This window comes from Rhea americana, unplaced genomic scaffold (assembly GCF_003343005.1).
Source record: "Rhea americana isolate MKP2758 unplaced genomic scaffold, rheAme1 scaffold_82, whole genome shotgun sequence".
NCBI classification, from domain to species: domain Eukaryota; kingdom Metazoa; phylum Chordata; class Aves; order Rheiformes; family Rheidae; genus Rhea; species Rhea americana.
Genome location: NW_028187001.1, coordinates 1041111 through 1068235, shown reverse-complemented (window position 1 = coordinate 1068235; position 27125 = coordinate 1041111). Strand labels below are relative to the sequence as shown.

At 39.0% G+C, this 27125-nt stretch overlaps 1 protein-coding gene across 2 annotated transcripts in view; it reads left to right on the top strand.

The window, feature by feature from the left end:
- Positions 1–27125, top strand: part of VEGFD (vascular endothelial growth factor D) — a 31327-nt gene that overhangs the window by 1798 nt on the left and 2404 nt on the right. For both annotated transcript variants that reach the window (XM_085323120.1, XM_085323119.1), the window contains 4 exons: positions 16705–16915; positions 20466–20656; positions 23008–23156; positions 24488–24585. In XM_085323120.1, coding sequence (XP_085179246.1) covers positions 16705–16915; positions 20466–20656; positions 23008–23156; positions 24488–24585 — 649 coding nt within the window. The remainder of the gene's footprint in view (positions 1–16704; positions 16916–20465; positions 20657–23007; positions 23157–24487; positions 24586–27125) is intronic.

Below are 27125 nucleotides of genomic sequence, written 5' to 3'. Positions count from 1 at the left end.
TTTAGCAGTCATAGAGGAGAGAGAATCTTTAATGAAATTCAATACATACTCAGGGTTTAATATTTTCTTTTGCTACTTATTATTAAGTAATTATTGTATACTTTCTTCCTAAATAAAAGTTTTAATATAAGTTATCCAAAATAAAAAACCAAAATCTAAACAAAAATGCAAGTCAGAACATTTCAAATACCTGTCAGATGAACTCCTTTATTTCAGGAATGTATAGTTTCAGGAATTAAAATCCTAATACTGAAATTTTTCCTCTAAAAACATTTGTTCATCAGTTGTTCTCTTGTTTCTAAAAATCAGAATTATGTCTTTTTTTTTTTGTTTTATTAGGAAGTATTACCCAAGACTCTAAATTAAGCAAATACTAGTAATAATAGAGCACATTACCTGGGAATTAACCTTTATTCTGAATGTAATACACACAACAAAATTTGGGGTGAAGCCTCACCTTGAGAGCAGGATTTCTCAGATCTGACTTTCCAAGACAATATGAGAACATCCAGGACTATCATTTCTAAAAATCAGAACAAAAAGTGGAACAAGATTCTCAGCGTGCAGTGTATCCAAAACATGATTAATTCAGTGTGTGGTCCAGAACAAATTATTTGTTTTTCGCCAATGGAGCAAAACAAGTTAATACTTTTGTTTTTACTTCAGAAAACCTCCTGCTTGTAAGGGATGACCACACACTTGTCTGTGAAATGCATTGCATGTTGACCTCTGTTTTAGAAAAAAAAATGCTAAGTTATGTGCTTAATTGCAGATTCCTGCTGCCAGCACAAGAAGTTAGTGGTGAGCGATGTGTGCTTCAGAATGACTGATGACTAACCCCCTTTTGCCTGCTCACCATTCAAAAGCTTTTAACTTGCAACTTCAGCAGTCAGTTCTTTGAAGGCATTAAGATCGGTGTAATCAGTCTGTRCATACATTACTTTCATACACTGCAAGACAAATCACTGGTTTCTTACATGAAGGAATCACTTCACTTAAATTAGAAAGCAATTTCTAATAGAGAATACTAACCATTGTATAATTGGATATGATGGTAATTATGTTTTCACATAGGGCACAAATTTATTCAGCATATTAGTAAACCACTAGTTATTTAACTGAACTTTGAAACCATATACACTTTGCCTAGAATAAAAGCAAGAGCTCTTTTTGCTGYTGCACCTGGTTGTTATGCATAGTTTACAATTTATTCACTGTGATAGCATTGTCTGTCCAATAGATGCACAGCTTTAGTTGTTTTAATTTTAAGTTAGCTACTGATGTCAAGCAACCACAGTCTAGCCATAAGGCATTCTTGCAGTATAATATTAAATCACTATTTATTTCCAAGATTATCATGAAGGTATAGTGCAGTTCACACTATAAAGGGCCGTGTTTCACATGCATTGGTTGGTGATTACCAAAACAAAAAGCCAGTTTCTCCGCTTGTTCAGATTCTTTCTGTATGCACAGAGATTCTTGRCTGAGTTGTTGATTATTTTTGTTTTGATGTTTTATTTCATATATTAGATTTCTGGATTGTTTTGGCATTTATGACTCATGGGTTTTTATGTGTGGGCACACATATACCCCCCAAAAAGTCCTTCATGTTGCAGTGTTTAATGGCACACAGGGCTACAACCATCCTTACTGATGTACCTCAGTTTTAGTTGCAGACCACACAAACAATGCATTGTATTCACCTTTCATATCTTTATATTTTAAAGCCTTTTAAGATCAATGGCAATATTGCCAGAATAAAAGCCATGGAGTTAGGGCATAGGTAATACATCATTAATGAGACGCAAGAAAGAGTCACACAGAAGCAACTTATGTTCTCTACCAGTTGTCAAGTAACTGAGCTCTATGCAGCATTCCTGAAGTTTTAAACGTGTTGTTGACTCAGGTGGTATCAGTGTGGTAACACCTGATAGAGTTTTGGGGGGAATTAAATATTCATTTACAAATACAAATTCTACAAATATCTTAAATAATATTGCGAAGGTTACAAAGCTTACTTACAAGCTGCCATAATCTAAGCTATGATTAACTTTTCCTAACTCAACAGAAATACCATCCTCTTCTGGGTACTGGCTTCTCTTTTTTCACCCAGGTCTGTACCAGTCCCAGTCATTCTGTGCCCATCAGTCCCRGTTCTTCCTTCCTGTCTCCCTAAGTGTTCTCTTTCCATTTTCAGTTCAGCTTTATTGACCCATGTTGCCTCACTGACTTACAGTCGCAGCTTTTCTGCCTGGGTTCCCTGAGTGCTCTTTGTGCCTTCCTCCTTCCCACTTACTCAGGCTGAGATATACCACCTCTCTCACATACCCTTAGGAGGACGGTGTCTCCCCAGAGGTTTCTCAATGCCAGTCTTGGTGCCCTAGCAGCCCCCTTTGCTTTACATCGCTAGTCTGCTTATTCCCACTCCCCGCCCTCTGCTTCCATCCCTAGCTCCCTGTTTTTCCGTTAGGTTCAGGTCTACTGGGCTTTCTGTTTCCCTAACTCCAGTTTCTAATTTTAGTGTCTTCCAATACTCTCAGGCTTCTTGGCTGGCTCTTACCTTTTTCCATCAGTGTTTGCCTTCTTCCTCTGCCTCATTCAAATACGATGACTTCCTCTTCCACATTGCCCAAGCCCAGCAGCCTGAGSGAGAGGAAGGGAGCTTTCAGCTCTATGGGCTGTACCTGTTCTGACCTGCAGCCACATCCTGCTTAGCTCCAGGCTGCAATGTGTTCAATACAGGCCCAATCTACGGMGAGTTTAGCTGGTAAACTCCAGAAAGTCTCTGTGGAGCATCTCTGAGTTCCTGTTGTTCTCAGAAGTTATTACATTGCTATAGTAGGGTAGATTTTTACAGGCACAGAGATATCTTTGCCAACAAAGCCTCTTCAAATGGCAAAACTTCACATTTGTGATCCACAACAAGAGAATTCTAGACATTTACAAAGAAGAGATTGGTAGAAAATGTTTTACATGGACAAAGAAAGAGCTTTATCCTCAACTATCATCAAACTATTTTGAYTGGAGAAAAAAAATACTAAAATCATCTTAAAGCAGATACTTTGTGGAAAGTTTCCACTTTGTGTGGAAAGGGACCACACAATCATGCAGGTATCAGACATGACTCTCTAACTGAAATCAGGTCAAGAGTGGCAGTAATCCCGCTTTTTCACACTCCAATTATTTGATTCAGGATGCTAGTCTGACATACTGATTCTTCAGTGAAAAATTAGATTTCCACATGAGTTTTCTGAAGTCTAAACATTATTTTTTTTCATTAGGAAATGCTTAAAAAATTCCCTGTTGAAATTGTGCCCTGATAGTCTCTGCGTCTTATATGTTTTGGAATCTTTCAGCTACAGAACCGCAAACTTCACTGTCTCTTTTTCTGTCTCTCCCCCACACATTTTTCCTCTGCTAAAGCAATGGCAGACATAGGCCACTTTTTCCAGAATTTTAAAATTAGATGCAAAGAGCTATGTCCTATATTCATCAGAGCTGAGGCAATTTTGCCAAGAAAAGCTGTTAGAGTTACTTCTGTCTTCCAACAATAAAACTGCCTCTCTAAGGAGGCTGTAAGGTCCTGATCTTTTAGAATCTGAGTCTCAACCCTCCCTGCCCTATCCTGCCCCCCTATATTAATAATAAAGCTTTAGAGGAAAAGTAGGAGAAAAAGGATAATTGGTAATGCCCAATTTATAACAGACTTGCAGCTTTCAGAGTTTTTTTTTTTTTGCAAAGGTCTCTCCCTGTGATGAACTCTCCTYTCATTCATTAGAGAAAATTCCATGGCAGATAGGTCTGAAGAATATCATTGAGCTAGAACTCTACTTTCTGGCAAGATGATAGGGGGTTAGATATTCTTCTTCACTGGAGATATGCAYGGCTGCTCTCTGTTGTATGCACTCCTTTTTCACAGCTAAACCAACTTTTTACCTCTGTACCATGCACTGATACAGCTTTGAATGGCCATTTTTGCTTTAACAGGTTTTCTTAGATCTAGTAATCTCATATTGCTACTGAAAGCTGGATAGAGATATAAGACACTTTACAAACTCCACTGGTATGTAATACCTGTTCACTGGCCTGCTTTGCTGACAGTGGRTGTGACACAGCACTTCCCCATGATCTTCAGTCCCTGGAGCACGTAAGTGGAGAATGCCTTGCCCTTAGGACAGGATAGAAATATTGGAGAATCGTCATGCTGTTAGCACAAGGAATCAGAAAGCTCTTTGCCTCTTTTCCATCCTAGAGCCATTTGCAGTCTGTCTGTACAATCAAAACAGACTTCTGGGAGGAACCTGAGTAAGTTTTAGCAGAGCTGAAAGGAAGCTTTTGTTTCTTTAATTACCATTGATACTGCCGTTTGGATAGTCAAATCTGCACAATAGTCTAATATTCAGTTGTAAATTTTGCTCAGTTTCTAGAAGAGATTTTAACAAATCTTCTAAGCCATAGGTCCTCTTACTCAAAGACATCTCTGAGAAGTACAGTTAACTGCACAACAACTAGACAAAGCAACTCTGAAACTTGTTRGAAACAATTTCTCTCTTTAAACTAGACTTTTCAGCCTTACATCCAACTTTCTTTCAAAGTTAGCATACTCTTTGAAAGAAATATTATGGAGTTGTGGTTTTCAAAGGTGCTTTATTATCTTGGCTTTGTGGTTGCTGCTGTTGATTCTCTTTGATTACAATCTGATAGGCATGATAAGCCAAAAATATATGAAAATATACTTATAACATTCCTGCAGAAATAATTGTGCTTTTCCTTCAGGGGTGGGAAGCTATTGGGGAGGTTGTGAAGAAAGCCAATTTGTTCTGACTTTTATCTGCTACTGACCTGAGAAGCTACAACGAAGGATAAGAGAACAATTTTGTATTGTTGCTATGCCACAAGGCATCCGTCCTTGGCTCTTATCAATTTCGAAAGGAAACTGCTAACACACTGCTACATTAGTAAGAGCAGCTTGTGAGTAATAGCAAAAAATCCCTTCCAGCTACCATCCCAGTCCACTCCATCTCAGTAAGGCTTCTGACATCTGAATAATACATCAAACTCTTTAGATTAATGAGACACAGCATTTGAGAAGTCCATTCTGTCAGTCAGCTGCTCGAAACGAAGACAGCACTAATTAAACTTCAACAACATCAATYGTGGCTCACATCTGGAGCTCTGTAAAACCAAGGGGAGGCCGGAAGGCAGATTTAGAGGGCAGTGGAGCAACTTGCTGTTGATTTGTGATCACAAGGCAATCAAAACAAGCAATCAGCTCTGACTCAGTGAGTGTTGCTTGTCTAAGGGCTGTTTTCCACAGCTTACTTGTGCTCCCCCCACCCCAACACACACAAGGAATTGCCTCATTTGTAGCCACTGATGTGGTGATGTTGATGTAGGCTCCCACAAGAGGCAAACAGAACTGGGCAGGAAATAGTCTGTTTGAAAATGGACAAAAATAGTGCAAACTCTGTCTTGTGAGACCCGTGCCCTATTGTCTGCAAGTTTTGTTCCTCTGATTACTGTCCCCACTTTGCACTAGAGCTGAGTAATATTTACTTCTGTCTTATTACTTCTGGACACTGTCTTGGTATCCATTTGAGAAAAATAGACAAGATAGGGTTGTTCCAGGTGACAACTCACTTATTCTCATTAAAAACCTTCTACTGCAGTTTTTTATAATTATCACTAAATGCCCGGGATCTGTGTTTCTTTTAGAGCTTTCTCACCAAGCAAGTGGGTCCAATTACAAAGATGACTATTTTTGTTCTTGTGTTCTCAGTTTGAACAGGTTCTGGACTCTGAGATATAGTCCCATACTAACTGTATTGTTCAGCTCTGCCTGTAGGGAAAAGTGGCTTGAGCTATTTTGTTGCAAAAGGTCAAACTTACGATACCTTACTTATATGATGCCTTTCCTAAGGAAACCCTTATATCTCCCAGTCTTCACCAGCCCCTTGACAATATCCACAGTAATGTGGATTCTGATCTACTTCTCTGCCTGCTCCCTTCTCTACCTACCTCCTCAGCAWATCTTATAATTCTTCTTGGGAGTTGGGGAGCTGGGGCAAAATGCCTCATGTGCTCRTGACACAAGCTGCAGAGACCCCATTTGCGCATGGGAAGACCAAGCAGAATTTGTTCTTTTTCCATGTCCATGTGGAATAGCTATACATGAATCTCTGTATCCATGAATGGCAGAATAACTGAGCAGGCTGGTTTAGTTTCCTCACATTAAGAAAATTAAACTTCCTGAGAGACATCTGCATATTTATTCTATTTCTCCCCAACAGTGACTTAAAGTTTCTGACTTCTCTGCTAGTGGTGCAATGCCATCTAGAGTCCTTACATTTCAACAGAATGATACTGAATAAGCAGTGGGACACACATGGTTGAGCAAATGGGATTTGGCCGCCAAGTGTGGGCAATACATTGGTTTAGAAAGGGGTGACCACCATCCTTATGTTATCAGGGTGGCTTTGTCTGAACTATGCTTTCTGATCTGAACCATACTGGGTTAGTTTCGAGAATTCATTGTCACTGACTGCAGTGCAGTCACTATTTGCATGCAGTAGGGGAAGGAATGATATTTGAGTCGTGTTAAATTGCAGAAAGGTCGTATTATGTTACTGTATCATACGTCACATTGCATGTAGAGAACGTGCCACACAAACAGGCAAAATTTTTCACTTTAGTTAGCAATGTGACTCAGAAACTATGTTACTTAGGCTACTTTCCTGAACTGCTATAAAAATATTAGTTAWGAAAAATCACAATTCCAGGAAAATGTGTGCATGTGATTGGGGTAACATAAGTTCAGACAGTATTGGCAGTTGATCCACTTTGTCAAGTGACATTTTGAAATCCTACCGTCCAATTGGCTAGTCACGCTTCCAGAACATTTATTAAAGTGTCTTGGGTCAAAACCAGATATCAATAAAAGCACTAACTGAAGGAACCTTCATCGCTTTAAAAATAATATTTTCAAATATTAAAAGAATCATTACTTAGTCATCTGATTTAATTCAATTTTCTATTGCTGAGACATTCCAAAATCACTGTCCAAACCCCAGTGCCTTCTGAAGAATGGACAATCATCAAAAGAAAGTGACTAGAGTGTGGATATGCTCTTCATAAACACATAAAATAGGTAATTTTTGACATGTGTATCCTATGATAGTGTTAGACTAGCACCTAACATTGTGTACTATGAAGCAGAGCTGTATAATGTCTCTAGCTATGTTCTATATTAAGCGTCATGTCTGCCCGAGCAGATTATAGTAATGCAAGGCAATACAAACAAGTATGGAAAATAAAGGTCCAAAAAACATCCCGTRAGATTCCCAAATCCAGCAGTAGCATTTGGGACATGTTAGCCAGTGACTTCCCTAGTCATTTATGACAGAATCCATCTGTGTCTCTTATAGAGCAAATATACTTTGCATGGACACCATGGGAGAGGCATAAAGGTAATTTCTTGGTGTAGATGAGTAGGCATGAAAAGGAAGAAATTCTGCATCAGAGCAGACCTGCTCATTTTTTGCCATCTTGTTTTTCCATCACTGCCAAAAAAAGGATACATAGTGAAGATGTCACCTTTGAAATCGTACTTTGCCTGCTGTGAGGGTGTCAMCCATGAGAGCCAGAAGACCTGGTTGTGGGAACAAAGATTTGCTTAAGGAGAGAGTGAGACGGTTCTCAAAATCTTTGCTGGTGGAAAGCACACTCCTGTCTCCCAGCTTTTCGTGTAAGAGTCTAACTGGCTAAAAGAATATAGCTGCGAGAATTATTTTGATAAAATATCAGTCTCTGACTGCTGTGGACATGAAATGAAATTCAAATAATCTAAGTAGATTTATGCTTTCACCTCAAAATCAAGCAATTTTTTACTGTTTTAGTTCTTTGCTTTGAATATTTTGGTTTGTTCAAACCAACTGAGGATTTTGATAGTGTAAACATGATACTAAAGTGCAAGAAGTCTGATCTACGTTTGCTGTAGCACCACAATAGATCCAATTCTAGTTGTAAAGGCCAATCAAAATATAAAACAGCTGTTCTTTTGAAGTCATAGTGTAGCTAACATGATTTACTTGTGAAAATGTGACACTTCCAGGTGGACTAGATGCCACTTTGTCACACTACCTTGACCACTAAGTCTAGGAAACAGGTAATTATATCTCCTATATTCACTAGGAGTGAGGCTGGACCCTAGAGGAGAGGACACTGGAGTGAGCTTTCTACCATGCTGAACATCAGAGGTARAACAGTCTAGAAGTTGATTCCTTTCTCCAAAGTTTAGGATGCTAGTCAAACAATATGCTTACAAGGTTTTAGCAGAAGAGGCCCTCAAACATCCCCTCTCCATCAGCCAGAAATGAGAAATTGTCAAATGAATGTTTCCCGGTTAGTCCTCTGCTTCCTCCTAAAATATCTGCAACTCAATTAGTTTTACCATTTTGTGTTTCTCACAAAAACATACATAGGGTATCTGTGGGCCTTCCATCTTCTGTGCTYTGGTCAGTCTTCATTGCTCTTCCTACAGGACAGGCCCCTCTGCAATTTCTCTTCCTGTAGCAGTGATACACTGCACTGCAAGATGAGTGGCTGGATCACACGATCACCCTTTTCTGACAGTTTGTATGGCCAARGCAGATATTCTTTAACTCCTGAGGCAGGCAGATGATAGGTCTCTCTGAGGCTTTGGACGTGGGAAACAAAAGCTTCTTCTAGTCCTCACTCTTCAAACCTTGAGCTATGGCTGTGCAAGCTGGCACTGATGAGGAGACAGCTGGCCTACAGGCCTTCCCCTCAGAATACCATTTCCTCTTCTGCAGGCACTACTGGAGTAGCTGGCTGAACCTTACAGGTACATGATACATTTCTGACACATGAAGATATTTGCTGATGGGAGATAAATGGAGTTGCCTTCTGATATGGATGCAGAAAAGGCTGTAGTAGTAGGCACATTTCAAAAGTGCAAAACATTAGCAGGCAAATCAAGGATTCAAAATTTCTGAGAGGCTTTGGAAAACAAAAAGTACTTTTCTTTCAAGCCCCCAAAACCTAGCTTCTTTGACTCTCATGAAACTATGCCTGATGCCATCCCAGGGTTTCTCAACTGTAACACAGTCCTTAACTCCTTTTATATTCAGTGAAAGACTGTTTAGGTCATTCCCAGCCTTTTAAAGAATAAATTCAGCCTAGATGCATGTTTTACAATCTACTTGGACAAAATAGCTGTATTCTTTCAAACTAGTCTTTGTTGGAGAAAGCATTCTACTATAAGATGAAAACTGGAATTCTCCCTCACATAACCAAACTTGACTCTACCACAGGCAGCATGTCCCTTCAGATTACTAATGTTGTAACTGTGATGACAGCCCAGATGAATGCYCAGTTATGTGGATAAGTCAGTGCATTGAGGGAGCTTGAAATTTTTGTAAGATATTGGAAAAGRTTTAAGTAATTGCTTAAACAATGATCATTTGAAGGTAGAATCTGCAAGGTCRTGAAACTTAGTTTATGCTTCTGATAATGATGGAAGAGCCCACAGTTGTCACTGAAAAATCCCATAAGAAGCCTATATGTTTCAGATGTTACTTGGAAGCCAAAATACCTCATTGCTTTGTCTCTTTATGGTGACATTCATTATAACTAAAAATAGCTTAATAGTACTAAAGATATTAGACAGTAATGGRATAGAGTTGGGGATAAGACTTAATGTATTAAAAGTTTACAGCTGACAGAGAGTSAAAATCTCTGATCAATTCTGATCATAGTGAAGCTGTTGAAAAGCATACAATTTCTGTCTCCTTAGAAATGGAATACAATGGTGATAACAAAATTACCACAAGCTGCTCTGTATCAGACATGTTAAAGTTAGACTCATCACGCTGAATGTTTATAGGGTTGTTGCTGCTGGTTGTTGATACAGCTGTAAGGCAATTCTGCAAGTCTGATTCTTTCAAATTGTACAAGATTCTCTCATGATTTTATTATCCCTTGTGCACCACCCCAAATATACAGGATATTGTTATTATAGGCAATACTTGTTATGGTAAACTTGAGAATGATTATAGTCTTGCTATCTCATAATCATTAATCRTTACTCTGAGCAATATTTGCTATGTTTCCTGGATACTCCTTTAGACGAATGCCTCTCTGTTGGCTTCTACTTAGGTTGTAGACACTAGAGATAGCCTCTTTATYTGTATCTGACCCCATACAATGGTATGGGAGCCACCTAAGAGCTTCAATAATKTTAAAAATAGTAATAATAATCACAAGATTCCTCAAAAGGAGTTCATATTACTGCATAGATTCCACACAAGCTTGCTACCACCCCTGGGGAAATGGTCAATTGAGAAGCCTTCAGGAACTATTTAGATCTTTGTGTTGGCTTCACAATGGCAGGAGCAGGCCTGTTTTCCTGCCAGAAGAGAACAAGACTTTTCCACAAGAACTCTCTTGCAGTTTAGAGGTTCCTTGGCCAAATTGGCTCACAGTCTGAGTTACAAGCCACAACATAGCTGGGCAGTTAACCCATGGCCTTGAAGTAGGGAATTAAGTGGTTTCCTCTGTCTGGCAACTGCCAGTGCTTTSCTCCAGCCAGTCCCAGACCATTCAGGCCTTGGTACAGTTGTGCTTCCTACTTACTTATTTTTGTGCCCCTGAAAAAAGTTGACTGCTGTCCTTCATACACTGCCTGGCTTTGGATAAGGAAAGTGAATTTTATCTCATTTGACTCAGTTGAGTGTGATTCATGTCACCTAACTACAGCTGAGCCAGAGACCTGCAGATTCCTCTTGCAAAGTCAATGGAGAAAAAGTTTGGGGACACAGTTCTTCTGATGGACTTTAGAATAAGACAAGTATGCGCCCAGTGGACCTATTTTTCTGCATTAACTATAATGGGAATCTTGGATAACYAGTTCATATATTCAGTCAGGTGAATGATACCCATAGGATCAGATTACTGTATGACTGTAGTGCTGCAGAGAGCCATAGGCAGTCTGTATCCCTGGAACTTGAGCCCTTAACAATGATTAACTCATATACTGTCCAAAAATCACTTGGAGGAATGCATCAGGGAAGAAAAGGAAGTTATTTTCAGGTGTAGCATACACAGCAGCAAAGTTCCCTAATGTTTTGACGTCATGAATCATATATCTAGTATTTAAACTGGACTGGGTCTAAYGTAGTGAACAGCCTTCAGGCAGCACTGGAATGGGGGTGTATTAGTTCTTGATTAAAAAAAAAACAAACAAACAATCAAAAAAAACCCTTTGAGTTGTGTCATCTCTTCATCTTCTACGTGATTTCTCTTGACCTGAATGTAGCCTCTACTGCAACATCAAGCACAACATTCACATTAAATCTTCCAAGTTGTTATGTGATGCCAATACTGCCTGTTGATGTCTACGTGTCCCCACTGTGTGATGACCTTTCCCCCACTAAACTGATTAATTTTGAAAAATAGCTTAACTCAAACTTATTTTGCCATTTTTGTGAATCAATGTCATTCAGAGAACCATCGCTCTGTGTTATGCAGCTACAATCTGCTTTMCTTGGCAAGATATACCTGTTGGCTCTTTTTATTGCTGGATCATAAAACGGTGCAAGGTTATTGAGAGGTTTCTTAATCACTTGTCTTGGCCCCAGATGTAGTGATAATGTTGAAACTTTCCATTGGTATTTATACGGTGCTTATCACAATAGTACCTGTGACCCTGACTCAGGAAAGCATTCATTTCAGGAGAGCACTTGCAAAAACCACCTTTGACAGACCAGAAAGAGTGGAACCTTCAGAACTTTTATTACTTGTTTGGGTTCTGCTAACTCAATCAGGCRTTGGTTTGAAAAAGGCACTTTTTCTTAGGCAAGAAACCTTGTCAAGCATTGGGAAAGATACAAACTGCTGAGCTGCAACATCTGATTGGAAGTCATCAATACTAATTCTSAAGAAGCAGCTAAGTTTGAACAACGCAGACTATGCGTAAGAGTGTGCATCTCTATGACATGATGCATAAGCCAAACCTTTTACTAGCATAAATCAATGAGATAATGAACTCAGTGTCTGATTTAAACAAGCTTCCAAGGTGGGAAAGGTCACTGAATGTACCACTGCTTTTTCTCTAGTTTCTTTCCAGTGCTAACTACTTGTAGGGTTTTTCTGGCATTTGAGATTGCTAGGAAGAAGATAGATAGTCCATTATGGTTTCTTTTGGAAGGATAAGAGTTATAATTATCCAAAAATTACAATGCTGACCCACATTATCATTTCCTGATGTCAGTGATGTTGCTCATAGCCCAAATGCAGGAAAATAGATTATCTTCTTTGAGTTGAAGAATGATTTTGGAAAATATGGAAGGCCAGTGTTGCAAAAAACATACAGCTCCATCTAAGTATAAATCTGATTTTTATGTCCTGATACAGGATTATTTCTCGTATTAAAAAAAAAATATTAAAAAAGCAGTAAAGATGAACCACTCAAACCTATTACTTTTACTTTGTTTTGATATTGGTATTGACAAGTTCTTAGGAAACCTTTATTATAGGCAATAGCATATATATGTATTCCACTGCAAGGTGTACATTTGTGTCATTTAAAGTTTGTGACATTTGGAGTTTTCCRATGATATGGCTCCAATGGTGATTTTTGTATTTTAGGATTATGTGAAGGAAGTTGTCTTGCCCTTTGCCTGTGTCTCTTTCTCTGTTTTGTCTCTCTCCTAAGCCTTAGTGTAGATTTTAAGCTTTTTGGGGCCAGCCAGGTTCATCATTTTGCTATCTGTGTGAACACCAAATGCAGTGAAATCCTATTTCCCAGCTAGGTTGCAACCATCATAGTCTACAGCTGCTGCAGTGGTGACGGCTCATTCTAGCTAACTACTAAAATATGGGCAGACCTAAGGGAAGGCTAGTGAAGGCATGTCAGGGAAATAAATGACATGTTCCTCCACACCAGAAGGTTGAACAACTCAACCTGAATTAGGTCTGATTAGACCATTTGGTTCATCTCTTAAAACAGAATATGAGGAAAGGAGTAAACATAAATGATATAAAACTACAGTGGGCTCCATATGCTAAAACATGACGAGAATAGAGTGGAGGATGTTCCAGATAGACTAAAACATAGGAAGGCAGAGGAGGGGCATGTGACACTATGACAGAGAAGAGAATCTGGAAGGAAGGACTATAGTTATCAGGGAAAGCCTAAAAAAGACAGCTAGGGGTATCTGAAAAGTGGGAAATACAATGTGCAGATGCTTGCAGTCAGAAAGCAGCTCTGTTCCTCTTTCTTGTTCTGGAGAATTTGATCTCCCAAAGATGTCAGTGGRGCACTGACCTCTTTGCATGTTTCCCCCTGCTCTGCAGCTGAGCAGAGTTCCCCTCCTGTTTGACTGATTGTAATTGCTGTCCACTTGATATCACTCTGAGAAGAAATAAGGTCCTTGATCATCACACAAGGGGGAAGCTTGAGGTGCCATCAATCCTAACACCTTTGTCCAATTTCATATTTTGAAACATTTTTTTTGTCTTTCTGTGCATCTTTTTGTCTTTCTTCAGGATAGAGCTTTCCTGTCAGCCTTAAACAGGGCTTGAATTTAGACTAGTACATAAAAGAAATGCATGGTACTAGCAGCCCTATGGTACTTCATATATGGTATTATCTGAGACCATTAGAAAGGTCTTAGACCTTTCTAATGGTCTCATTAGACCTTTGCAAAGGACAATATATTTTCACKTCATACTGTCCTTTCCAAAACAGGCTGACTAGAAGTGTATGCTTCAGAAAGATTTTCTGACAACATGCTGTATTACTGAGTGCTGCAGTGCCATAACAGCAGAGTGCCTGACTGAAGAAGTTTAGTCTCTGATATCAGAGGTCTCAGTGCTACACCTCACTGGGGGGATTGTTGTATCTTCTACATTATTTTCCTTTTATAAGGTTTTATTTTTGATTGCTTTTAACTTGTGGATAGCAACCTGCACAGCCAAAGTGTATAAGGATGGGGAACATCCTTCTGGATGCTAAACAATCTGCCAATGCTTTAGCAAGTGTTTAAACAAGCATTATATATGAGAGTATCTGAATAGCCCCAATGAAGCCAAAACAGATGTGCAGACAATATTTACAGTTTGCATTTTGGCACTTAGGCAGATTGGAGCAAAACTATATGCTTCTCTTCAGACATTTTATACTCCTGATAGCTGCAGCTGGAGTCATTTGACCAAAGATTCACAATACAGACAGACACCTCATGAGATCTGGCGAGTTGTGGCTTGCTAGGTAGCCCGCAAAAAGACTTTGAATGTGATCTCATCTAACGTAGGTCAAATGAATCACATTCTAAAAGTGTCTATATTTCTCTGTCTTGGCTCTAGAGGGAGCTGAGGGTAACTAGCTCAGAAGATAGATGTCTACATTATAAAAATTCACAATTATGGGGGATTCATCCTCTTCTGAAGTCTAGGAGTGCCCTCTGTTCACCACCCTGCCTAGTGTCAATAGTGCTCAGGGGGAGAAAGTGCTCTTTATCTCAAAGCTCTTGTCTTTGTGGGAGAGTGGGTCTGTAAATTCTGTCTYGGATAGAGATTCCTGGGAAGAAGCTATAAAATCAGCTGTAAAATCTGTTCCCTTCAAGGAGAACTCAAATATAAAAAGAAGAAACCCTATTATTATGGGATTGTGCAGGTAGGCAGCTGGCTATCCTATCAAACCAAAGAACCTGGAGAGATGTTAAAAAACATGAAGAGAACATAAGGCGAGAATAGACAGCAGATCTACTTCTGGATTAAATAGCCTAGGCAACAYTGAGCAGAATTAGATTCTACACAGAAGTGATAACTCAGTTCTAAGGCCTCTATGTGAATTTTGGATAATCATGGCTCAGTTGATGAGAAACAACTTCTGATGACTGCAAAGGGGACGCTGCTAGTGAGCACTGCTCATTCTATTTCCTTTGACTGTACTTCTCCAGTTTTCCAGTAAATGAAAAATAGTACAAGAAGAGAAGGAACAACCCTCATATATAGGCAGACTCTGTCAATACCACTCTGATGCATCAATGTTAGAGGTACATTTTTAAAAAGTTTGTAAAAGTCTTGCAATTCAGTTTTTGGTGTTAATCAGTTTCTTTCTGACTTTTTTGTTCATAAGTATTGAGATGGGCTTTCCAGTTTTCATTAAATATAATGTTTGAGAAATCAYTCACCAGTGAAGAGTGACCACCTCTACAGTGCAAGGATCATGGCAGTGTGTGAGATATAATGTTCCGTAAGGCTTAAAAGAAGAGCAAATAACTTATTCTGAGTTAGCTACATAGGAAATTTTAGGTCAGTGRAGGGTAATTACCCAAAAATGAACTTGGCCAAAATGTACAAGCTGACATTTGTATCATTGCAAAATAAATGCCGCAGATGTTTTAATAATGAATAACAGATGTGGTCAGCGCCTGGGTTTTATATCTCATGTAAAGGACTTCCTCTAATTGGTGACCATTCCTCCAACCTCTTCCCCAACATTATACAGAATATTAGCTTGCTACTAGTTCAGACTGCAGACTACTACTTACTGAATCACCAACTTCCTATCTTGCACTTTTGCCTTTAAGAACTGACATTTTATTTATGAGAGCTGGCAGTGCAAACCTTTATTTGCAAAGCAAAAATATAGTCAGCTGCACTACCAAAGAGTACATTTGAGAGCACCAGCCCAGCGCTATACACCCATTCGCAAAGATAACCTTTTACTTGGGATGGAAGTAATAATTTTCAGCAGATCTGGTGAGTCAGTGGACATAAATACTCCGTGTCTTGATAAATGCACAAACTCAGATGTTGGAAAGCAGCAGCTGAGGAAACAAGTATTGCTGTGTGGTGCCCTATGATGCTAAGTTTATGTTAAATGGGTATTTTTAAAATGGATAAATGACTTCAAATTAGTGGGGTAGGTCTTTGCAGGGAGCATCCTACCTTGGGAGTGGAGATTGGTCAATTATATCATGGATGCATTCAGGAGACATTTGTCCCTCAAGAGAATGCGATGACTGCTGTACAGCAACAGAGCTCACGCTGGCTTTATCTGACTTAGGGGTGGCCCAAATGGCAGTTGGAATGGGAAATCATAGATATAGACTGCACTTTACAGCACATTGAAGATTGTGTTTACCCACCATGTGGATGGACCCTCATTTTTGGGGCAGCTTACAGCTATATCATTTGCCCTTTCAATGATGTCGCATGACTGGCACCAGCGTTTCTCTAGGAAGGCCCTGTGTGGCTTGCTGCAAAGGCACAAGGGTTGTGCTTACCAGCTGAGCTCATTCAGGTTGTCTGCAGCGGTGACCATGGATTCATGTTGATGTGACTGACCAAGTCAGGCACAGTGGAGATGTGGGCAGTATCTGCCCAAGGAGCAGAGATACATGGAGTGCAGCCTGCGTTTGTCAGTCAGCTCTGATGACCTGTGATGAATGAGGAAGTGACTATATCTCCCCTTCCCAATTCACGCAAGTGCAAATCCTGCAGACTGGTCTGACTCTAGCCACTGTCAAAAATGGAGACATCCCTGTGTGCTCCTGTTTTCCCAGATTTTCTCTGTTGTCCTGAGTAATATGCTGCCTTTTGTATGAGTGCCCTGTGTACTGCATTATGGACAGGCTACAAAGGTACTGCCTCTCTGACATGGCCCTTTCCTTCCAGAGAACATCTCTGTCAGCATTAGAGAGGTCAGAACAGCAGATCAGGAGAGCATCCAGCCTGGAAGAACTGCTTCGAATCACTCATTCTGAGGACTGGAAGCTGTGGAAATGCAGGTTAAAACTCAAAAACCTGGCCAATTTAGACTCCCGCTCTGCGTCACATCGCTCCACCAGATTTGCTGCTGCTTTCTATGATATTGATACACTAAAAGGTAGGTGCAGGTCTGCAGCTGAATCTGGTGTCAGCTTCAGGACCACTACTGCTTATGCAATAAAGAGTTAAATAACAGGGGATTCCTAGAATACATCAGTAACAACAAGGCATTCGTGGAAAATGACATTGTATGAAAGAATGTTAGGCAACAGCCTAAGTATGTCTCCCCGTTTTATAGCCAGATCAGGCTTATTGTTCTCTATATACTATCCAAAGGAAAGTTGTATTAAGTATGGATTTGTCAGTCCACACACAAAAAAAAGAGGGGAAGTAAACAAGCAAGAATAGGTTGGAATGACTGGCTGAGGGGCCTGCCAGCAGCATTATGCTAAATCTTGGAATTTGTCTGCAGGCAGAAACAAATGAGCTTTACAGCAGGCATAGAAATTCCTTTTTTTTATTAGGTGTGCTCTGATATAAGTCACTGTATGCACTGTATGCAATGGCTGGGAAGGAATTACTGAGAAGGAAGGTACTACCCTACTCTTGATCTATTTGATGATGGAGAGAGGATGTAGATCTTGAAACTACCAGCCAACACCTAAATACAGGGAATCACAAACTGTTCTCCCACTTGGAGCAAAAAAAGAGTACTATTCTGTGTAAGTTAAAAACTCAACAGCCCATATGTGTTCATTGGTGTAAAATAAAGAATCAGATAGTACACTTTGTTCAAGAAAGTAAATATCGTGCAGCAAAACCAAACCGCAGACTGAGCATAGTGTAGACTGAGCTATTCTTCTTTTTGTTCAATCTTGACCCTGAAGTGATTCGATTATACCACTTTTCTTTGGGAAATCAGATATTGCTGATCCTGTTCCACCACCACTTTTACAATAACCACAGCCACATTTGCACACTATTACTGTCACTTTCATATCTTCTACATTTCAGCTAAATGATGACACAGTAGAGCCCTTAACTTGCTTCTCTGAGCCAGAACACAGAAATGAAGACCTGAATGACAGCCTAAATGGTGTTTTTGTATGATAGACATGGCTTAAATCTCTTACAGTTTTTTCACAGAAAAAAAAGAAAAAAAAAAAAAACAGAATCCAATAGGCACTACAGTGGACAATTAAGGGACCTTTAATTAATGGTATGAATTTTATCTACACATATTTACAAGTTTATATAGAAATATTAGCAGTCCATAGAGCTGTTACTGTACTGAAATACTACCCAGTGTCAAATGCTGGATTTTTCTGTTCACTGTTGCTCATTTAGTGAGCATCAGCATTTCTGTAAAATTATATTCTTTATGTCAACAAACAACAATCCTCTATGAGACGAGGATTTTGCCAAGTGGTACTGAAGCAGTGTATATTGCAATGGGCTTTTCTCAATGGCAGAATAATGCAATTGTTCAGGTAATAAGATTAGATGACTATCTAGTCTTACAGATACCTCTTTATCATCACTAACAGTCTGTAACAGCTATTAGGTTTCATCCTACTTCCCCTTTAAATATCCAGCTCTAGACTTTGACATGTCAGCTTTGTCATTCACTGAAATTTGAGTTAAAAAAAGCCTACTAGATCATCTTCTCCATTCCTCCGTTCCTCCATCCAAAGTGGAATTATCCAAGGAGAGAAATTATTTTTGTTCTAATGTCTTAACATGTTCAAGGCACTAAAGACCCTATTAAAAAACCAAGTCTATAAACACGAATTTCTTTCCCACACCCTTTCCAGTCAGCCAGCACTGACCTTTTCGCCAGGGGCATCTGTTTTGTTTTAACAAAGTGTTAGGATGAGAAGGCTTGGGGTGGGGTCAGGGCTACTGAATGTTTCATTGCTAGACGACTTTCAACAGCACCCATGCACCAGCAGGGCGAATTCAGRATTTTGTTTCTCCTTTTCAGAGCTGTAGCAATGAATTCACAAAAAGCTCTGRACACCCTGTGTAAACACAGACTCCCCAGAGCAGCTCAGCTCACCTAGAGCAGCAGAACTCCCAAGCTTGAGCATGTATCACAGCCAAATTTCTCAGCAAATGCCTGAGCCCATGAAACCCACTTCTTTCACTGGCCCKACTTATAACAGTCCCACCTTTAAAAAAAGAGATTAATAAAGGGAGGATATGTGCAGCTGAAAAGGTCATTGCTGCTGACATGCATTGAAATGACATCTGAAATGATTACGTGCACATACCTTAATAAGTCTGGTGAACACCTTATTTTCTATTTTAAGGYCTAGGATTAGATTGCTGTTTTGATAGATTCACCTAACTCCAAAATTTATTTTGATTTTAGTGTTTCTTCTCCTAATTTATGCTGTGGGATGTAAAGTTAGAATCTAGCCCCACACAATTATTCCTGTATTTTTGCATGACTGACAAATGACATGAGTCAGCCCTGGGGAAGGACTTTGCAGGAATAAACAACTGTTTTGAATATATACAGACAAATAAAGAACAAATTAAAAAAAGAAAGGGAAAGTCAGGTAGGAAAGGGAGAAATAAATGCTCATCAGAAGACAAGGTAGAACATTTAAATTAAAAGTCTTTCTTACACAAAAAGTAATTTTTTTAGAATTTTTCTATAAGTAGGTGCACTGCTTGCACAACAGTAGGGAGGTGGACTACTTAGGAAGATAGCAACTTTCCTAATAGTAYAGAAGTTGGTATTGATCTTTCATAAGCCTGCTGAAGGAGGGTAGACAGGAAAAATGTCTTTTATAATTTTAGGAAGGACTTAAAGGATAAGCATTGATGACTCTCAAGTAATTCCATCACATGAATGAGTTAAGCAAAAGCCAAAATAAGGAGGGCCACCTCAAACAGGACTTGCAATAATACTATGTAAATGTTACTGTTTTCTGACTCTGGTTCAGTCAGTTAATGCATTATTCCTTCTCACTGTCAGAATTTGACAGAGCAGTCTAAAATAAATTGCTAGTCTGCAACAATTCAGTATTTGAAAGATGTCACATTGTTTTGAAAAGATAAATCATGATTGAATTCATATTCCTGTTATTCAAATTTGAAACCCCTGAGGGTACTTAGGTGTGAGAGTGTTTGTCTTGGATTACATTAGACATTTTGGAAACATTGCTCCCTGGCTGACATCCAATAGGAGTATTAATACCCTCTGACCAGAATCTGTTAATCATTAATGTGCTTTTCCAGTCAGGCTCTGGCTTTGATAAATAGTGGGGTAAATGTGAAGAGAGCACAGTATGACAATACTGTTTCTACCCTGGAGAAAATGAGAACAGGGTTTGGGTCAGCTTTTTCAGATGAAGACCGTGGAGCTGATCCTCAGCTAGTAGAAATCGATGTAGTTCTACTTAACCCACTGAAATTTTGTCATCTATCTTGTGAAAACTACAGGCACATAAATGTAACAACTCTTTGCCAGTGCAGCTGGTGTAAGTCACGGGGATAATATTGTCCTCAGCCTCTCTCTGGTCCTTAAACTGATCCAAGTATCAGCGAATAGTCCAAATGGTCTGCCAGCAATTCAGTTTCTTTATATAATGTTTTTGCCTCAGTAATCAGAGGTTTACATTGCAGTCATTGCTTATGAAAATGGTGTTTTTTTCTAGTTATAGATGAGGAATGGCAGAAGACTCAATGTGTGCCACGAGAAACCTGTGTGGAAGTTGCCAAAGAGCTGGGTACAACAACCAACAAATTCTTCAAGCCTCCCTGTGTGAATGTATTCAGATGTGGAGGCTGCTGCAATGAGGAGAGTCTGAGCTGCATGAATACAAGTACAACTTATGTGTCAAAAACGGTAAATGAGCATATTTATCTGCCTTCTTTTACTCTGGCTCTTAGAAATGGAAGGGGAAAGAGGATGTTTGGCTTCTGGAATCCTCTTATGTCAGATCTGTCTGCACGGTCATAACAGGAGAATTAATTTTTTTTAATCCATGTGGAGTGAACGCAGGTGTGTGCAATAGTATTTTACATTCATGATGCATATTTAAAAATGGCTATATATGCATAGAGGTGGAAAATAAGGCCCTGAGAAAATGACTGCAGGCCCCTGTGATGTTGAGGAACCTACGAAACAGAGCAGTCTAATTTCAGTGCACTCAAATTATTTAAAGTGATCTCTGAGGAGCCTTACGGAAGCCCTGTACCCTTGATTAGTTATGTGTGGGAGATTTTGATGAGACCTACAGCACCTCTATGCCCACAACTAATCTTCCTTCCCCTGGAAACCAAGGCTTGGGATGCATGTTAGCCTGCCCACATTGCTGCATCCAGACACRGGGGCTGAGAAATACACCTAATTAACACTGTTTATACATATTTAGAAATTAACGTGTGGCATTGTCTAACTTCAGTTGGCATGAATATCCTTCAGTGAATATTTCATATCAGGAAACAACTGTTCTCAGTAGTATGGGAGTAATTCCATTGATTTTAGGGGAGTAAATCTGGATTGATGAGGTTGTATCCAGGAATGGAATGTAACCGAGGGGCTTTTGAGGGAATTGTTATTTTGAAGGAAGCTAAAGGAATGTTACAGTCTGCAGAACTGTAGTTTTTCAACAAACTTACGAATTGCTGTTCCAAAAATACATAAATAAATAAATACTTCTTAGCCTTATCTAGTACCCTGAGCTGATCAGATGTCTCCTGATATAGCAAACAGCTCATAAGAGATTTCTTTTCTGATGTGGAATGGAACCAATTAATGAACATTGACGCAAGAARTATGGGCACTGGTTTATTTTACTTAAACTATATTCCAGTACAACTGTCTTAGACATGATAAAATTACATTCCAACAAACCTGAAACAATACAGGGGTGAATCAGTTCTGTTCCCCTTAGAATGTTGCCCCATAAAGACTTCAATTTTCATTTTAAAATAATTGCCTGTGATTTTTGTTTTGTTTTAAGAAAACCCATTTTGATAGCAAGAATTTAATATATTACCCCAAATACAGAAGCTTTTATCAACTGGAAGGAAAGAGGCACAATATGGAGATCARTCCAGGAAGACTAGCCTCCGGTGCTCCTTCTGTAGACTGTGGACATAGATGGCTTTATCCATACGGCTGATTCAAAGAACTAAAGCTGGAGTTCTGCTTAGAACTGCTAGTTCTGCTTATTTTATTGGAGTAAAATATCTCCGTATGTAGATGCTAGAGGGAGTCAACTGTGAGAAGCTGTTTGAATACTCTGTTTATGTTCAGTTCTWGGCACTATTCATTATATCACAAAGTATTTATTGGCTGTTGCATCTGAGTAGAAATTAGCTACTGGTTTAAGCCTTTCTTTTTCAAAGTGACTTATGATTTGGGGGCATTCACATTCTGAGACATTCAAATTGTGAGCATCTGGCCTCTCCTGCTGAAAATGACTCAATTTTTAGGCTCAAAAAGCTGCACATCAAAAATTACTGTCATGCTTTTTTGGCATTAGCAGCAATTTTAAAAATGCAGATCTCAAACTCCTGGTCTCAGTTAACAGAATTTCCCAAGTTCTCTCTTAATCCTTTAGTGTGGAGGATCCCTATAAGCCAATGCTCTCAGAAGGTCCCAGATTCTAGTAACAATAAAGAAGAATTAGCTTTGGTATAGGTTTGCTTAGACCCTCTGCAAGATGATTCCCTGCAAAACCCAACTAAAGTGGACTACGCTGTCCTCTACATGTTCCTGTTTCTTTCTTCTCTGGGGAGATTGTGAGGGCTTTGGTAGATCCCTAAAGTTGCATGGTGTGACTGTACCCCAGGACAGTTAAGGACTATTTCTTTATGGCTAAAATTCAACTGATGATACAATTGAGAACAATGTTCCCAGCACCTATATCTTATTCARTTTGCCCTAGCAACCCAGAAGAGGCTTTTGAAAGAGTTTGCAAAGAATTTTGGGTGATCTTGGATATTTGGGAGCTGGTAGTACTTACAGCACTGGGATCATCATTTTGGCAAGTTCCTGCCTTGGTAGGCATTGCTTATTCTTCTCTTCAAGATCCTCAGTGATCACCTGCTCATTTATGCAGGTGGTAACTATCTCTAGAAAAGAGTAAGCATCATACAAATGGTGAGAAAGGGTAAGAGGTTTTGATTTAGGACACATATTAACTGTATAACGGAAATTGAAAAAAAATGATTATTTCATCTATCTAGCTCTTTGAGATCTCCGTTCCCTTGACAAGTGTTCCAGAGCCCGTGCCAATCAAAATTGCCAATCATACAGGCTGTAAGTGTATATCAAATACCCAGCGTCATCAGTATGCCATCATAAGAAGATCTGTCAAGTACCCTGAAGAAGATGGGTAAGTTCCCTCATTTACAAAATGCTACACAGGGTGTACAAGCCTAAGTATGAAAATTGTTTTGTTTTGAATTGGTCATTATAATAGTCCTTTCACTTTCTGTTTTCCCAACAGTTTTTCCAAATATCTTGATTRTCACTTAGCATTAGAAATTAGAAGCGTTAGAAAACTTGAATTAAACCTAGTAAATTGGAAGTAAATGGACACCAGAATCCAAAAAATAGCAGGCTAGTTCATCAGGATCTGGAGTCATTAATACACTTAAGTGCTTGAGGGGGGCTTGGACATATTAGCACTATGCTCCACTGTTTGGTTATGTGTACGTAGACTTTTCTGACCTTACACAAGCAGCTCCGATCACACATATTTTCACCAGGGCAAACAGAATACTTAGGTCATGCTAAAATGCTCTGCCACACCTCATGGCCAGTTGGGTCAAGATCAGTGCAAACCATGGCTATGCGCTTTCTGTTCCTAACCTGACTCGCATCTTTCAGATCCAGCGCCTAGAGAAAAGTGATCTCATATCAATTTCCAAAATATGATGTAAATATAACTTTAGTCCTGATGACAAYAGGATACATTAATTCAGCAAAAAGTCTAGAAACAGGGCTATGGCAAGTGGCTTATGTAAAGCTAGCTCAGATGTCTCTGTCTAGTCATGCACGTAAACTTACCCCCATAACTGCCCTTGAGTTAGGTATCCAGGCTGGAAGAGAGATGACATTTCAGTGAAGCCACTGCAGCTCTTGCTCAGGCTACTGGCCATTGCAAGTCTCCTTCCTATGCAAATATAGAAGAACTTCAGCCTCATTCCAGTTTGTGAGTTCCCCTCCCAGGGCCAATTTGGGCCCTAGTAAGCCCAAATTTTCTCCCATCTGCTACAGTTTGGGCATAGATCAGTTTGTCAAACTGACCCCTCTGACCCTGAGAACAGTCTTTCATACATCCTTAAACACAGGTAAAATTTTAAGTAGCGTAGCACTTTGAAGCATGGCAAAATTGGAGCATGAATATAGTTGGATATAAACTACCCTGGGCTGGTTAGAGCTGTGATATGAATAAATGGGGCTGCAAAACTGTAGCTGTTTGCTAGGCATGTAATCCAAAATATGTGCTGTACTGCTAGTTGTTGGGAACCAGACAGCTGAGCCATATCAGTAAATTCATCCATCCCTAAGGTTTTTTGTTTGCAGTAGTAATACACAGAGATGCCATAGGTTCACAGAACACAAATGGCAGACCACAATACTAGCAGGCTCATTTTGCAAAGCAACTATACTGATGTTCTTAAAAAAAAAAAAAAAAATCCAAACTTTTTTTTTTCCTAGATGCCCCTTTACTAACAAACTTTGCCATAATGGATGGATATGGGATAGTGACAAATGTGAATGTGTTGCAGATGTACAGCACCTTAACAGACGGGAAGGTAAAGCTGAAATTATGAATGGACACCTTTGCTATGTTATCTCTACACTAGTTATGTCTCATCTTAGTTTTGTCCCATTTTGTCACTGAGAGAGTTGAGCTTTGATCATAAATCCCTTGATAGCTTTTGTTAATAGAGTAGAAACCCACCTGAAAATAAACACAAGTATATGTTTATCCCCATCTCATGTTTTCTATTTGTGCATTTCATTACATCTATATTAGAAACCTGAATAAGGAGGAAGAAATAGGCATCCTTGCTACACTGTTATTTTACATGGCGTTTAAATTGCATGATGGAACATATGGTTCAGATACTAGGGAGAATTTTTTAACTGTACAAAAAATTATGCCCTAAGATAAATTGCATGGGGAGGGTGTGGAATCTTCATGGTAGGAAATACTTAAGAATAGACCATAAAGAATCATGGAATCAGTAAGGTTGGAAGGGACCTCTGGAGATCATCTAGTCCAACCCCCCTGCTCAGCAGGGAAACAACTGGCCCACCCATGACCTTGGCATTATTAGCACCATGCTCTAACCAACTGAGCAACCTAACCCCCAAAATGTCTACTACCCTCCCAAAACATACCAGCAGTCTGAGGGAAGGTCCTGAATCATAGAATAGATTCATAGCATTGGTAAGATTGGAAGGGACCTGTGGAGATCACCTAGTCCAACCCTCAAGCGAGTGGCCCATACAGGGATCAAACCTGTGACCTTAGCATTATTAGCACCGTACTCTAACCAACTGAGCTAAACCTGAACCCCARTAAGATAGGTAAAATCTGTCTTGATGATTGGTTTTAGGCAATGTAATAGATTCTATGAACTTTCAAAGTATTTGCCTATTTTTTATTAATGTGTTATTTAATAAGTTATTTAGGAAATTTTCAAAACAGTATGCTATATGTATTCAGGAGTATGCAAGCGAAACTTTTTAAATCTGTGGAAACAAATGGAATAGAGTAAAATTAGAAGATATATCTTCCCTCCTTCTACTTATCCTGGAAAAAAGAGTTTAATCTGTCAAAGAAATTTGCAGGAAATGTTCTCAGGTGAAACTATGTAAGTTTAAAGATACTTACTAGCAGTAAACATTAAGAGAAATTTCCCACATCCTATGTAAGATTTTTTWAAAAATATTTTTTTTCAGGAGATTTCACTAGTCAAAATAAAATTGTCATTGCAGTAGAGTAGATGGATGCAGATGGAAGTCCTTCCTCTTTCGATTAACCTACATTTAGAAAGTACAAAAATAAACCATTCAAGTCAACAATAACAGCAATCTAGCAACCAAATCCCAGACTAGCAAGCTAACATAAAATAACTTCATAAACTACTCTCTTGGTTACAGTCTCTTAAAAAGCAAGAGATCAATTGTAGTTGTTTTTATAGGATCTGTTCTCATTCTGGATCAGATTTTTTATCCATCAAGTTAGATAGTTGAGCTCAAGTTAGTTTTTTGGCTCAAAAAAGGGTTAATATTCTATATTTTAAAGTCCAAAGGACTGTTAATATCCACAGTCCCTTCAGCTCTTAGCCTTTTGTAAGGTCAGCTTGCAACATTATAAATTGTGACTTGTTGAATAATAGCTTTTGTTGACAAAATATTTCATCAAATAAAAAATCATTCTCTGAAGTACATTGTGTTTGGCAGTGGCTTGGACAAAATAACTTAATATCTGTTTTTGAGGCTGAAACAAAGAGAGACCTAAACACTCTCCATCAATTCATACATGCCAAGCTTTATCACTGCAAGGAAGGGTCTTGTTTTCCAAGAATTTGCTGCAGATTCCTTTTTCCCTTCAAATAGGATGTGTTTTTTATTTTGTTTGGATATTGGTTCTCCAGCATTAAGTAAATAGCAATGCAGGCTTCTTTCAAGTAACGGCTATGCCTTTCTTGGCCACTAAGATGAGAACTCAAATTGCAGAGGTCACGGATGTAGGTTACATTCCACATTCCATAAGTTAAATCCAAGAGCTAATTGCAAAACTACAGGAAATTACCTTTCCGATGACCCATTATACGCCATGACCTTTAACCAGAGATGTGCTGCCAGTATTTTAATATGGCTTTTAGAAAATGTGTTCCCTTTTTGCTAGGATTTAGCCTTATATTGTACTCCAGATGTGTATTTTGAGGGAAGATGGATGAGGTATTAGGTAGCGCATTCAGCTGGCTGGGATTTTATTTTTGAAACAAAATGTTTTCTCCTTCCAGTAACTGAGAAGTGTACATATGATGTATATTGAACAGCGTTAGAGCAAGCTGCACCTTGCTAGATATAATATTGCTTTTGTAAAAATTTTGTGGTGGATAGTGCTGTATATTGACAAGTGAACGTGATATTTTGTGTGGATGTGCACTTTGTAAGGAGTATAGAWTAAATCCCTTTTTAGATTTTCTTATCTATATTGCTGCTTAGTACAGATTTGTGCATTCCAAAACCTGACATTTGGCTCTTTTAATATATAACCTCCAAATAATGCAAGGTTTGTTCAGTAAAACCACAAGAAAAAACAAACAGTATTAGC